This window comes from Carlito syrichta, unplaced genomic scaffold (assembly GCF_000164805.1).
Source record: "Carlito syrichta isolate Samal-C Ts95f unplaced genomic scaffold, Tarsius_syrichta-2.0.1 Scaffold302617, whole genome shotgun sequence".
In the NCBI taxonomy this organism is placed as follows: Eukaryota; Metazoa; Chordata; class Mammalia; order Primates; family Tarsiidae; genus Carlito; species Carlito syrichta.
Genome location: NW_007246713.1, coordinates 95,373 through 110,760, shown reverse-complemented (window position 1 = coordinate 110,760; position 15,388 = coordinate 95,373). Strand labels below are relative to the sequence as shown.

The following is a 15,388-nucleotide window of genomic DNA, read 5'->3' as shown; positions in this document are numbered from 1 at the left end:
TTGAGGGCAAGGGAACTTTTTGATGTGACCCACATGGTTCAGCTTCCCAGTATCCAGAGCAGGGTGGAGGAAGAATCTGTTGAGGCAATTGAAAAATATCTAGCAAGTAGTTCATGTTTATCTTGGACTTTGTATGTTGCTGAAATGGAAAGTGTCGAAGAGTTTTATTTTTCCGCCATCTCAAGACAACGACTGTTAATGTTTTAAAGAAATTTAAAATGAGAAAAAGTATATACAATATTTACTCACATATATACTATTTCCACTGCTCTTTATTGCATACATCCAGTTTTGCTTTCTGCAACACTCTGTCTGGCAGTTTCCCACTTTCAGTTAGTCTACCTATATGATCACCTAATTCAGCAGTTGACAAGGATAATTTTTATAAATTTTTAGTAGCTCCAGTTATTTGTCAATTAGATTGCTAGACTAGTATAGGTTCCTTAATCTTGATTGCTGTCTACTCCAGGATAGGCAGAGGATTTAAAAATTGTGGTCCTGGAATGAACATTCTTGGACTTGTGGAAAGTTACTTTGGTAATGTTAGTACAGAAGTGAATATTAACAGTTGAAACTTTGGGGATATTATGTATGGCTAGAGAGCTAGAGTATGCAGTATGCCGTGTTTCTAAAATGATGAGGAAGCAGTAATATTTAAAGCAGGAATAGTTAAGTAATGGAAGGTTGGAGATAAGTTTTTGGAGTAAATAATTTTTGCTATACTAAAATAACATCTGAGCATTGAGTGGTGAAGTTCAAGTGTGTTCTGATACTTGTTTCTAGAACCTTCCACATTCAAAGGCAGTGAAAATTAGATTCAAAGTAAGATACCCCAAGAATTAAGAAGTAAAGTACTACTCGTAGAGCCTTCTGGTTTTGCCTGTGAGTTAATACCTAGAAGAATAGGAGGCTAGTTTTAAATTTTTTTTTAATTACCAGTTCACCAATTAAAAGCGAAAACAAATGTTTTGATAAATATTTTCTTGTTAATTTCAGATATTTTGTAATGTTTTTCTATTCAGGTGCCTTTCCTTTGTATTATAATTAACTTTTTATGTTAAATACTTTTATTTTCATTTATTTTTCTTCTATCTTGTCAAGCTTGACTGTTGTCCCAAAAAAACTTTATTAAGGATAATAAATTAAAGTTCATGTAATTTCTCGTTCAAGTCTTGAATGGCATATTTCTTTTTTTTTAAAATTAATTTATTATTATAAAGATGTGGGGTACAATTCGGGGCTAGGTATCAAAACATTGATCAGAATGGCATATTTCTAATAATCCTTATTGCCTCTAATTTTATGACAAAGTAAACATAAATGCCAAGATATTTTAAAAATATAGAAGTGCCGGGCTCGGTGGCTCAGCCTGTAATCCCGCGCTTTGGGAGGCTGAGGTGAGTGGATTGCCTGAGCCCGTGGGTTCGAGATCCACCTGGGCAACTTGGTGAGACCTCATCTCTACAATAAATTAAAAAATTAGATGGGCGTGGTAGCGCGCGCCTGTAGTTCCAGTTACTTGGAAGGCTGAGCAGAAGGATCGCCGGAGCCCAGCAAGTCAAGGCTGCGGTGGCCGGGAGCTGCACTCCAGTCTGGGTGACAGAGTGAGACTCCAACTCAAAAATTAATTAATTAATTAATTAAAATATAGAAGGTATAAAAATAGTTTGGATTAGTATTTATCTTTAGCAAAAGATCTTAATGAGGTCATAATCTGTTGGTCAGCTCTACCCCTTCATAATATCTTCCCTTTATAGAACACAGATTTAGTAGAATCATTGCAAAGTGTTGTTATATGATCTTTGGATTAGAAATGTACCTATTTTGTTTTCTCAGTGCTCCATTTACTTTTCCACACTGCAGATAGTAAATCTCCCTTAGGTTTCACTAATGAGCAGCAGTGTACAAATGTTTCCAAATCCTACATTTATAATTTCGTTAGAATGGAACTGTTGGTTTTAAACATAGTTGTTACGATCTGATACAGTGTTTGTTACAAGTTAATATTTCCCTGATAGAAAGAGACAGAGAAGAGCTACTTGTGTTATTGAAAAGCAGGGAATGGAATTTCTCTTTATTCTTGCATAAATCAGTAAAACTTGTTCTTTTGTTCGTTATAAAACATCCTTAGTATATTCATTCAATGACTATAATTTAAATTCACTGCACAAAACTATATTGGATCTATATCTTGGGATAAATAAAGGTGATGATTGGTAGAAAGTACTACCATTTGCTTGAAAAAGTAGGACAGAAAGGTCTTTTCTAGTCTGTAGTTATGACTATTTGGTTGTGTGTATTTAGTAATGGATAATTTTTAGAGATATAAATACTGTGGCCTAGAAAACTTGCCTTTCTTAAATTGATGAAAAGTTCAAAAACGTAATATTTTATTCTCCATTATTAGTCTTATGAATAAACAATTCCCAAGAAGAGTTAACTGGAATTTGGAGATATTACACTATCTTGGGAACCTATATATGAGAGGGACCCCTAAAAAACCTGAAATTATTTTTTGATGGGTGGGCCCCTTTCAGGCTTCCCCCACTAGGTAAGTATTCTAGGAACCTGTTGGTATCGGAGTAACAGCTAGGTGATTGTGAGAGACTGCGTTCAGCTTCAGCAAGTTTTTTTTTTTTTAGAGATTCTGTCAGGGTGTTTGCCCAGTTTCTTGACGAGTGACTTATGAGCACACCTGCCCACACCATGCTGAGTGTCAGCAGTTTTTGACCAAAAACGGCATGACCCCCGTGCTCTACACTCTGCCTATTCACCCAACTCGCTCCTAGTGACTTTTTTTTTGTTTCACTGGATGTAAGAAATCATCACAGGGAACCATTTTGCCGATGTGAAAGAGGTGAAACAAAAAAACAGCAAAGACACTAAAAGGCATCAAAATTGATGAGTTCAAAAACTGTTTTGACCAGTGGCAAAAGCATCTCGATAGGTGTATTGCTTTAAATGGAGAGTACTTTGAAAGTAACTGAAATTTAAACGTGTAGGAATACACAACTTTTTTGCCAATAAATTCTGTTTTTGGGGGGATCCACCCTCATATTTTACTTCAAACATAATGCACACGTAGAGAAGTGTTACTGTTTATGTGAAAAAGGATAGGAGGTTTTATAATAGTTTAGGGAATTTGCATATTAGTTTACAGAATGTATCAATATCATATGTCAAGAGTGGTACAATATTTGCTACCCTCCTTTGTAACAGTATTTTCAAGCAGAAAAATTTTTTAAAAGGCATCAAGTTTTGGCCCTAGTCATTGTTTAATTCAGGATTTGGAATTTCAGCCAATAGCAAGAGAATTAAGATCCATTAAAATAGATGGTACATGGTTTATGCTTGTGCCAAATTCTTGATTGAATAATGAGCTGGCTGCTTGTAATTCCTCACTGTCATTTCATAGCACTTCCATTTTTTGCAATATTTTCAGACTCAAGTTGCTTTTGAAATGAAAAACTGTATTTTGGATGAGCATCTTTTGGAAAGGATTATACATGACTGTTCACAAATAGCAAAGTGGGCTATGTATATATTTTCATTACTTTTCTTACTGGAAAAAAAAATAAATTAAGCAACCTTACACTGGTTGCAGAAGGATCCTACTAAGGTCTCTCATCTGATCTTTGTCCATTTGAGGAATTGTGCTCTTTCAGTACTTGACTGCTTGTGAGGAGCTAGCAAGGAAGATTTAGTGGAAGATTAATGTGATTCTTTCTCATAAGTGGCAGTCCAGTATAATCTCCAACTTTATTCAGTAGATGGGTAAGTAATTTTTAAGACTTTCTCAGAAAATAAATTTCCTACTGTAGACTCTCAAGAGGGGGAAAATAATGTTTTAAAAATCAGAATATCAGTGTCAGATATAACATTTTATTCTCTTTTATTTGTTTGGAAACAACAGTGGTATCTTTACAAGGTGTAAAAGGAAAACTGAGTGTTGAAACAAGCTTAATAGCAGTTTTTGAAGTTTGGGGATTTTTTTGTGTTTGTTTTCAGTAAAAACTTAGGTCTGGCTTATGATATTGAGAAAAGAGCATTTGTTCCAAAAAGAGGAAAAACTGACTATATTTGGGATATATTGGTATTCTTTACTCAGAAAACGGTCTGTTCAGTAGTTAAACCTGATTTCTGAGAACCAGGTTTTTAGAATTGTGATTAAAAGGCAACTTTTTCTTTCACTACCTTTTGACAAAGGATGGCCTTTTTTTTTTTAACCTTCCATCACTTTTATTTTAAACAATTTTAAATGAACAGGGTGTTTTAAAAGTTATTTTAGATAATAATCTGGGAAGAAATAGTTAATGAAGTGTCTTGTGTTAAACTTCATTTATTTTGGAGGAGTTCAAATAAACTGAAAGGATTTTAGCACTTACTTTGTAAAACACTTAAAACTTATTTATATTCAGCAATAATTCTTGGGAATATTTGTTATTTATAGAAAATTTAATCATTATTTTAAATCATTTTTTGGTGCCATACTTTTCTTTTTTGGAATCAGAAGAACTAACCCTAGTCAAGAGTTTGGTTAATTGGATTTTTTACTGTGTGATCCAACAAAATTAGGGCAGTTATAAGACATGTCATCTATCAGAAGCTACTTAGAACAAGTTATTTGATCTTTACTAAACTGAAAAAAATGTAAAATTCTTATTAGGAGACTGTATGGCATTAACTTTTGGCCTTTCCCTTAATATATATTAATATAAATGGAGAGAAATATTTACTCTATAATATGTATTATTTTGTTCTTTAAAATGAAGCAATAATTGTCTTTGTTTTTTAAAAATATTTCTTGTTGTTTATCATATAGACGCCTAGCTGTAAGCCAGTTTGTAATTTCCAGTATGACCAACCAGTAATACCAATATCCTTAAATATTGTATGATTTCATCTGTGGTACAGACTCTGACTTACTAGTTAGAGGAAGAATCTATTTACATTTTAGGTTTTTATATCCCGAAATTCACTTTTAACAGATTTCTCTTTTTTTACATAGACTTTTTGAACTTTTTAATTAACTTTATTATGTTCTTTTAATTGAGGTACTGTGATCTTAACTTTGCAGCCAGCATAATGCAATGATGGAGAGTACTCAAATTAGATGTGGTTCCTGTTAATTGTTGAAGATATTGCTTATTATGATACATTTTCTGTGCTTATTATATTTTTGTATAGCATTGCACATGGGGCTTAGTATCAAAGCATTTGCTTCTGGTACATTATAAGGTTAGACTGTCTCCAATATGTAGTCTCTAGGTTCTGGAATTTAGGCTGTTTTAGAATCCACATAGAAAGTTGAATTTACTCCTTGAAGAAACAAACCCTTTCAATTCAAAGATGATTTATCCCTTAGCCATGGACCAGAGATACAGGACTACCATTCGGTGCTTATACTTGTATAGTTTATCCTTAAAAAGGGCACTAGAAATCCTGCCAACATTTGAAATATGTATTAATATTGAATTTCTTTTGCTAGTAACTAGTCAATTAAGAGACACCTTCTCAAATGATGTTTCACTTCTGAAGTGCAACTTCTGATTTGCCTTGTGGCAGATTACTTAGTTCCAGAAAAAGCAATTTTGCAGAAATCTTTTGATATGTTTCTTTTAGGGTTTAGTTTTTTTTAAGAAAATAAAATAGATTGACAAATCTGTTGCTTTTTAAATTAGTGCAGAGAATATTAGCCAAATAAGACTAATCAGAGTGGTCTTGTTTTTTATTTTATTTTATTTTTATTTTTTATTTTTTTGAGTTGGAGTCTCACTCTGTCACCCAGACTGGAGTGCAGTGGCCACTCCCAGCCACTACAGCCTCAACCTGCTGGGCTCTGGCGATCCTTCCGCCTCAGCCTTCCAAGTAGCTGGCTTGTTTTTTATTAACTTCTATTTTTTTAAGTAAAAAATTAATCAGAGTGGTCTTGTTTATTTTTTACTTTTCAGATTATATAATTAACTACCTTCCTAATTGTAGCATCTCTAAAGGGAAGAAATTGCTAGTAATTTGACTTAGTTTTATATCCGTGTTGTGAGGTCACTGTGGCTGTTTTATTCATTTCTTCATTGTTTAGGTAAAAAAAGATTGATATTTTCTTATTATTCCATAATAAGTTTCTTATACCTTTTCAGACTATTACCTTAAGACTACAATAGTTAGGTATGTCAGATGACATGAGGCATTCTTCAAGGGTACATTTTTCATAACAGGAAAGAAACCAAGTATTTCCTTAACTTCAGTTTTAGTACTCAATTTCTGTTTGAATGTTCTTGAGTTTCCCGAATTTATCACCAGCCTACCATTAAAATTGGTTTAAAAAAAAAAAAAAATTTCCTTCTCAGATTAGTTCTCATCACCTACCAGCAGGGGTCACCTTAACTCAAGGACCTTTTCTCCTTTTCAAAATCTATGGAATATTCTCAGACCGTCATAATTGAATAATATGGGAGTAAATTTAGAACTCAAATTTTAGGAATTTGTGCTTTCTCTAGCTTTAAAAGACAATCTTTTGAGGTTTTTAAAAACACACAAATTAGTTTCAACCCAATGGAAACATGATCTAATCTTACTATACATATAGTAACTTAGATTGAATTTTTTTTTTAAAGAATAGTTGCACTATTTTGGTTTTTTGATTATAGGACCTTACACTTAATTAGTTGTAATGGTAACTTTCAATTATTTCGAATTCTAAGAAGTATTTTCTGCTTTGTATATTTAAGAATGATGTACAATGATTTACAAATTATCAATTGCCAGGAGATCAGAAACCAATATAGATGCCATTTTTTGAATGCTTATAAAACTACTTATGACAATAGCTGAAAAGCTTTACTGACCTTAAAAAAAAATCTGGCACTATTGAAATGTGAGTTTTTTAAAGCTGTTAGCTTGAATTTGAGAATTTTTTAAAAAGTCAGTATTAAAACTAATTTTACATCTAGAATACAAAAAAAAAAAAACTTTCTTTAGCTTCTTATTAGTTCTTTTTTTTTTTGAGTTGGAGTCTCATTCTGTCACCTAGACTGGAGTGCAGTGGCCACACTCCCAGCCACCGCAGCCTCGACCTGTTGGGCTCCGGTGATCTTTCCGCCTCAGCCTTCCCTTTTTTAATAGTATTTTTCTGTTACCATCTACTATACTTATTCAGTATAGGAGTACTGGACTGATTAGTTTATGTGACCTAACTGTCAAGTTAAAATTACATTCAGTATAATTGCATTTTAGTTGCTATATGATATAGCAGTTGTTCTGAAGCTTTCTTACCTATTTTTCCAGATTTTTAATCTGAAATTTTTAAGAATACAGAAAATTTGAAAGAATGATACAGTTGTCGCCTGTGTATCTACTATATATTAAATAGTTAACTTTTTGTTGTTTACATGTAAGTGAATGTGTATATATTTTCTATACCATTTGAAATTAGGTTGCAAATTTCATGACACTTGACCTCTAAATACTTCAGCACCATCTCCTAAAAATAGAACTGTACTCTTATTTACAGCTACAATACCATTATTATGTCTAAGAAAATCAGTAATTTCTTAATGCCATCTAATAATTATTCCATAATCAGATTATCTCAGTTGTCCCCAAACTGTATTTTATGAATAGTGTTTGCAAACCAAGCTTTAATCAAGACTTGCATATTGTATTTTAATTGTTTGATAGATTAAATACTGATGAAAATTTACTGAAGGTATTATACTTTCCTCCCATTTTCTGATGTATGTGTACTTAACTTGATTGTTCTCATTTATAACACCTGACATTGATAAAGGTGAAGTAGAATCTGGTTGGCAGTTGGAGATGGAATTTACAAGTTGTTGGTAGGAACTTAAAAGGTGCTTAAGCCAAAATTTAGAAATATGTATCTTGTGAATATGGATATTATATTTATTTTATAAAAAAATGAAATTTGGTGTAATCAGGCTTTATATATTTTATTAGAAGTCAATGTGCCTGTCTTGTTAAAAAAAATTCCAGATTTATAAATGTGAAGAAAATTGAATTTTCTTTCTTGTATTTTTGGAAACCAGAAATGTTTTTGGAAGCCTTAACCCAGCTACAAAGATACTTTTATCTTTGAAACTAATGAGATTTTTAAATCTTTTATTTTATTTTTAAACTCTTATATGTTTAATAAAACCACAGAATAGCAAATAAGATAGTTTTAGTTTGATTTTTGTGATTTTCAGTTACAATTTTAAAGATGTGTATATGTTGGAGGGAGGGGTATGTTTTAAGTGTTTTGTTTTTGTTTGAGGCTGTGTGTTGTACTTGAATTAGTGCTCTTCTAACATAGCAAAGGTCTTCTACCTTTACTGTTTTCCAGTCCTTTGGGCCTTATGCAAGATTTTTTTAACTCTCTGATTCTTGTGTCCTCATCTGTAAAATGGGGATAATACCAGTTTTGCTACCATGACTGGGTTGTTTTTTATAATAAAGACATATGAAGGCAGTTTAAAAACCATAGGACTCTTTAAAATGTAAGGTGATAGGCCATTGTTATGATGTGTGCATAAAATTACCTAATACTGTTTTTTTAGGCTTGTCAGTTTTAAAATGTAGATTGAATTATCTCATCTTTAATATTAAAGGTGAGTAAATAAATTATCTTCAAAATAAGAATCTATCTAGTTCATTTTGTTGGGTGATATAAAATATATATAAAAGGGACCCCAAAAAACCTGGAATTATCTTTTTTGGAGGGTGTGCCCTTTGCACGATAGGTACCCATCAGCATCAGTGTACCAACTAGTGTTGTTGTGAGAGGCTGCATTTGGCTTACGTGAGGTTTTTTTTTTAGAGATTCTTTCAACACATTTGCCCATTTCATGCTGGGTGGTTTACGAGCGCACCTGCCCACACTGGGCTGAGGGTTCAGCAGTTTTTGACCAGCAACAGCATGATCCCTGTGCCCCACCCTTCCTATTCATCTGATCTCATTCTCAGTGACTTTTTGTTTCCCTGGATGAAAAAAGTCCTCAGAGGGAAACATTCTGCCAACTTGAAAGAGGGAAAACAAAAAAATGACAGAAGCACTAAAAAGCATCAAAATTGACTGTTTTGAGCAGTGGAAAAAGTCTTGATATTGCATCAAATGGAGAGTACTTTGAAGGTGACTGAAGTTTATGTAAGAATATATACACAATTTTAAATGAATGGGTTTTTTGGGGGGTCCCCCTCATATTATGTTTTTATAAAAAATAAGTATTTGTTCAATTAAAATCAAATAATAGCCCAAAATGTGGTAATTCACAGTTGGTCTATTGTTTTACTCTTTTGAATGAGTCTCAAAAATTTATATTTATATCAGTAAAAGTTATTACTCAGAAAATAAATCTTTAAAAAGTTTATGGCATTTGTCAAAATTTTGTGGTTTGAAAGCAACCTTTTGGTAGAAGTTTAGTCATGTTGCAAATTTGTATAGAAAAAAATACCATTTGGGGTTCAGCTTACTTTAATTCTATAGAGAAAATGTAGCTAACAAACTTTTTTAGTGTTTCATCATTTCAAAATTAATGTAAATATCTACTTTGCTTGATTTTCTTTCCTTATAGCTTTTAATGTGAGCCTAGCTGAATATAACATTGGTGCACTTTTAGCTGTTTTAGACATAATCTTATGCTTCAGTGTTTCATCACTATTTTCATACAAGTAAACATGAAACATCTTAGAAATCTAGACACTGTCTGGATAGTTTTTCTATTTAAAATGAATTGTGAAAAGGGATAAAAAGAAGGAACAATTCCTAAAGTTGTCTGTGAAAACATTACAGTCAATTTTTTAAAGTGCTTCTGGCACACAAAAATTTCTACCACCATCTTCCTCATTTTAAAGGCATATAGGATGACTCAATACAGTTCACAAATGGCATAATACTTGAGGTATACTGGATTGTAGTCCTAAAATTTCTTTGTTCTAAAATAACCCACTTTGGCCCCTGTTATTTCTTTTAGGATATTCCCATAGGTCTTTGCTAGGCATTAAGCAGCTTCGGTTGTGATATAGATCTAGTATCTTATGGATGTATTATGTATGTAGATTTCTCCAAATATTTTAGAAAAGTCATTGATATTTTGTTTTTCTTCATAAAAATATATAAAAAGTTAAGATTCTTTTCCTCTGTATATCCTTAGGAAGTAAGCTTTTGATTTCTTAAGTACAGAAAGATAATATTCATATTCTGCTTGTCTAGCTCTTACTGTATTAAATTTGCATTATTCTTTAAAAAATTTTTTAAATAGAGATGTGCTCCTGCATCTATTCGCCTCATGGACAACAAACAGTTTCAGTTTGGTAAGTAAGAAGTGATCATTTAAAAATCTTCTCATTTAGCCACAAAATTTTATAAAACATTAGTAGGGAGAAAATTGAGTGCAAAGCTAGAATGCCTTGTCCTTCAGGAAGCTATCAGTCTAATGAAGACAGACAAGTACTTAAATTTAATGAGTGCAGCAATGTTGGAGGACCTGTGGAAGAAAATCACACTGGATACCATGGGCTGCACATGAAGGAGTGGTTGCTTCTACTTGATTTTGCTTGAGGTGGGGATGAAGGGTTAGAAAAGGTTTTTAAAAGGGATTAATACTTGAGAAGGTGAATAGAAGTTTGCCTGAGATTGTCTCTTTTTCTCCCCTACCAAGCTTGCTCACTTGTCAGCAAAAATATGAAGTTGTGAAATCTCAATATTTTAGGGCACTTCAAATAGTTATTTGTGGCTCAAATAGAGTTAGGGTTGTTACATGAGATGAAGTTGGATGGGCAGACTAGGGCTTTGCAGGATAGATTTGGATTTTATCTTGTTCACAGTGAGATTTCTTTGTATAAAGAATAAACTTAATCGACTTTGTATCTTAGGAAGCTCATTCTGGCAGCATTGTGCAGGATAGATTAGAATGCTGCAGGTATGGACGAGGGACATTAGAAAATGAAACAATTCAAGAGGCAAATTTTGAGGGCCTTGAGCAAGGCAGTGGCAATGGACATAGAGAGTATGTATTTTCAAAAATTCAGTTGGCCAGATAGATGTGAAAGGTTAAATAAAAGGAGTGAGTTGACTTTAATAAAAGGAGTGAGTTGACAACAACGCCTAGATTTTGGCGTTAGGAGGTGGATAAAATAACAGTATAAAAAAAGAGGTAGTGGTTTGGGGGAAAAAATATTACAACAGGTTGTATTTAAGGTGCCAATGGGATATTTGGGTGGAGAATTCAGTAGGCATTTGTATCTGAAACCATATTTCTTTTTTCCTCGATTTTGTTTAAAATATTGAACTTTCTGACATAATTTTTCATTTCAAGTTTTATTACTTCTGTATTTTTTGATATTCTGAAATTTACTTTGGAATTTAAGTTTATAGAATTTAAATATCTTCAAAGCAATTATTGAAATTATGGGAGTGATTGCTCAGTAATAAATATTAAAGGCTAAGATAGACAGGCTTCTGTTGTATGTCTAAAAGTAGATTAGATTTTAATTTAGGGAAACATGATTGAAGTTATATGGAAACTTAACTAAGGAAGTCAGGTTCATAACACAGCAAGATTTATTAAATTAGATTCTTCGAAGTGAGTTACAATTGTTTATTTCTTTAAATTGCTTTTAAAACACTATACAACTGATAAACAGGCGTTTCAGGTAATATGTCCTATAAATAATGAAATAGTTGAAAATCAAACCCCCTGTGTGTTTTGACCTGCATTTAGAGATTTCAGTTTTAAAGAAAGCCATGTATCTAATTAACAAGACTGTTGTTATTCATATATATGTTACTGTTATAGTAAATTATGTTAGACATAGGCACCTTTGTAAAACTAATTGTGACTTGGCCAGATTTTATTTATAATTCGGATCCATAACAATTTAAAGTAAAGGTTTAAAGAAGAGGTCTTTCTGGCTGTCATCCCTTTTCCACATTCTCATTACTATATCTAGAAACATATTTACATACTCCCTTCCAGTTATTTGATAGGTTCTACTTTCTCTAGTCTTGACTGTGTCTCCCCTGCCTCTGCCCTTTACTTAGCCATCAAAGTGATCTTTTTGAAATATAGATCTGATCATTCTTCTTGGTTGTCTATAAACTTTTTGATTTATCAGTATTCACTGAAGCTTTTTCATCTATATATCCTGCCATGGCTTCATGATCAAGCAACTGAAGAAATAATGCTTAGCATAACAGTATCCCACACCAGCCATATTGCTGATTGGTCATTGTAACATATTAGTTGTTAACAAAGCACACACCATATTATTAGTTGTTAATTGTCACCCCTACCTCTGGTACAACCCTTAACACATTATATTGACATTATCTGTTTTCAGTATATTGAAATGATATATATATCCTTGAGCATATTGAAATGAACTACAGATTTCCTCTGTAAACTAAAGTTTCCCAAATTGAGAGTATATTTCCTATTCATTTTTATATCTCCTACGTTTAATCACATAGTAGGCAGTTACATGTTGATTGAATTGATCATCAAACTGGCAAAAGAGAGTGAGCAAATCCTGGGTAACTCATAGAATAGTGGTGAGCACATTATCAATAGCACATTTTATCACATTCTCGTCAAAACTGGTCTTCAAAGTGGTATTCCCCCAGTTGACAAATGTCTCAGTAGCTCAATATGTTAGCTGAAGTCCACAAGTTATATGTGGTAGAGCTAGGGTTGAAGTCGAATGTGCCTGATTGAGAAATTCAAGACTTTTTGCATGTCTCAAACCACTTTGTTGAAAAACATAGATATTTAACAAATTCTTTTAAATTAATATTGAAATGACACAAAATTCACTAACCAAACTCTCCAGCTGCTAAGATTAGAAATGAATTTAAAAGATAACAAATAATAACTGGAATTTGAGTATAATTAACTTGATAGGCACATTAATTTAAGAAAAAGTAGAAGATGACAATATGCTCTAGTTAATAATAATAATGCTTGACCCACTTAAGAATCAGTTAGTATCACTTTTACAATAGTTTATTCTTCAAAACTGTCATGTCAGCTTAGTATCAAAGATGTACGTGACTAACTCCCACAGTGTTAATGGAAGCTGTGCATATTAATCTCAATGGGTCATGTGAACATTTACTTACTTAAGGATTATTTCATATCAGTATGCATTGTATAAATTTAAATGGATCAGAAGACTTTTGTTTGAAGAATAGATAATTTCAATTTCTTGCTAAGCATACAGCATACACATTCAACACATAAATGCTTAGAAATTTATTTCCAATTGTTGTTAATGTAGGATGAGTTTCATTTTGAACCAGAGTGAATGTTTGCTAACTTTATATATGCTTTTAAAGGACTAGTCATGCTAGAGACGAATCTAAGTTACAACAAAAGGAAAAAAAAATCTCTCCAAACATGTATCTCTGACTTGGGATCCAAAAGTTTGAAAAGATTGCTAGGTGAATTTCCATGTAATTGACAGTTCGTTCTGTATAATGCCTTTATATAGCATGGATATCTAACTCTTCGCCTCTGGTTATGACTTAACGTTACCTGGTCTTTAATGTAACACAGTTTCCTATTATAATCAGCAAAATATGTAAAAATAAATAGTATTACAGGTTCAGATTCTCACTTTTAAAAAATAGATGGATAGAAAAATACTACCAGTGATAGTTGTTGATTTAGAAACAGCTAGCTTGCTGTTTGTACCTATCTTAGAGGAAGGAAAGCCTACACTTTATTTTTTAATAAATAAATTCCAGTTTTTATTGAAGGGCCCACGCTTTAAAAACAAACAATTCCAAAACCTTAAAGCCTTTAAATTTTTTTTTTTTTTGAGATAATTTTAGATTTACTAAAGACTTTTAAATTCTTTATAAAAATCCTAAATAAATGGTGTGCTACATGTTTGAATTGGGCTCAGAGCACTAAGGCCAGATGCATGACTCTTAAATGTAACAACAGTGAGAGTAGAGAAGTTGCTACTCTCTGAAAACAATGAGAAAACAGTAAAAGGTTTTTTCGCTCATTAAGGTTAATCCGCAGGCAAAGATGTTAATTTAATAGACTCTGAGACACCATTTATGTTATTTTGGCAATTTTAACTCTCTGGGTGTGATTAAGGAAGCAATTGCTAGTTTTACGCCAAGAATTCTAGATGAATAAGAATTAATTAAGAAACAACCTTAAATTTGGCATTAGCTCCATATTTGGTTATAGTTCTGAGTGGCTTCTGTATAATTAAAAAAAAAAGTAAAACCAACCACCATGGATGTTCTTAATGATATAAAAGTTAATGGGTAATTTTACTGTTATAAACCATACCACTGAAAGATAACCTAAACTATGTGTTGTATTGATTACATATAGTAATTTGACTTTAAAAAACAAACCAAGAATGGATTTTGTAAATAAAAGGTTGTTTATAACTTCTGGAAGAATCTAAAGGTAAAGGATGAAGATCTTAATATAAATATAAATTTATATATGAATAATATAGGGAGATTTAAACAAATTAAAGCCATGAAAACTTACTTTCTTTTAGGCTACTAAGTTGAAGTAGCTTCTTGATCTTCAGAGAAGCAGAATTTGCTATTAATTTAAAATATAAACTTTTTTCTCTTCTTAGGTCATGCTCTTAAACCTCAGGTTTCTTCTATTTTTACATCATTTTTGGATGGATTAAAAAAGTTTTATATTACAAAGGTAAGAATTTTCATAGAATGTTAAAATTTTAAATGTTTAGGATATTAATTAGTTTTGTTTCCTGTTTTCTTTTCCTCATATGCACCTATTATAAGGATGCTTTTTCATGTTGCTGAATACATTTCATAATTATTATTTTTCATTTTGGAATAAATATTTTATTAAGTACATCAATCATGTAGTCGATTTCAGAAAATTTTAATTATTTTCCAGTTTCAAATTCCTAAATATAACACTGCATTTGAACAGTTTCATACTTATAAAATTTTTTGTGGTTTGAATTTTTTTCTTTACAGTAAATATAAATTAAGAGTATGGATTTTTTTAAATCATTAATTGCTGAATTGCTTTCCTAGAGTGTTATGCTAGCTTATACTACTGCTAGTGATACACATATGCCATTTTTTAATTGTGTTCTTGTTATTTGCATGTGTTTTAAATTTACTGGGAGAAAATAGTGTTTATTTTAGTTGAAATTTCTTGGAACTTCAACTAGACTGAATAATTCCCTATATTTTTCCAGATATAATTTTTGTGTGTGAATTTGATATGAGGGTGGCAGCTTTATGTTTTTTCCTTGGTGTTTTTGATGTGTGCCCTTTGAGTAATGGAATTTTTAAGTGCCCTTTGCCATAAATAATTTTTTTTCACTCAGACACTTTTCTTTTTAAATAGGACTTTTTTTTTTTTTTTTTTGGAATTGG

General features: G+C 31.9%; 1 protein-coding gene across 1 annotated transcript in view; it reads left to right on the top strand.

Annotated features, from left to right (window-relative positions):
• The window catches only part of AGPS (alkylglycerone phosphate synthase), a 148,390-nt gene that overhangs the window by 86,684 nt on the left and 46,318 nt on the right, over nt 1–15,388 (top strand). The window contains exons 12-13 of the mRNA XM_008057032.2: nt 10,257–10,308; nt 14,608–14,684. Of these exons, the coding sequence (XP_008055223.1) occupies nt 10,257–10,308; nt 14,608–14,684 (129 nt within the window). The remainder of the gene's footprint in view (nt 1–10,256; nt 10,309–14,607; nt 14,685–15,388) is intronic.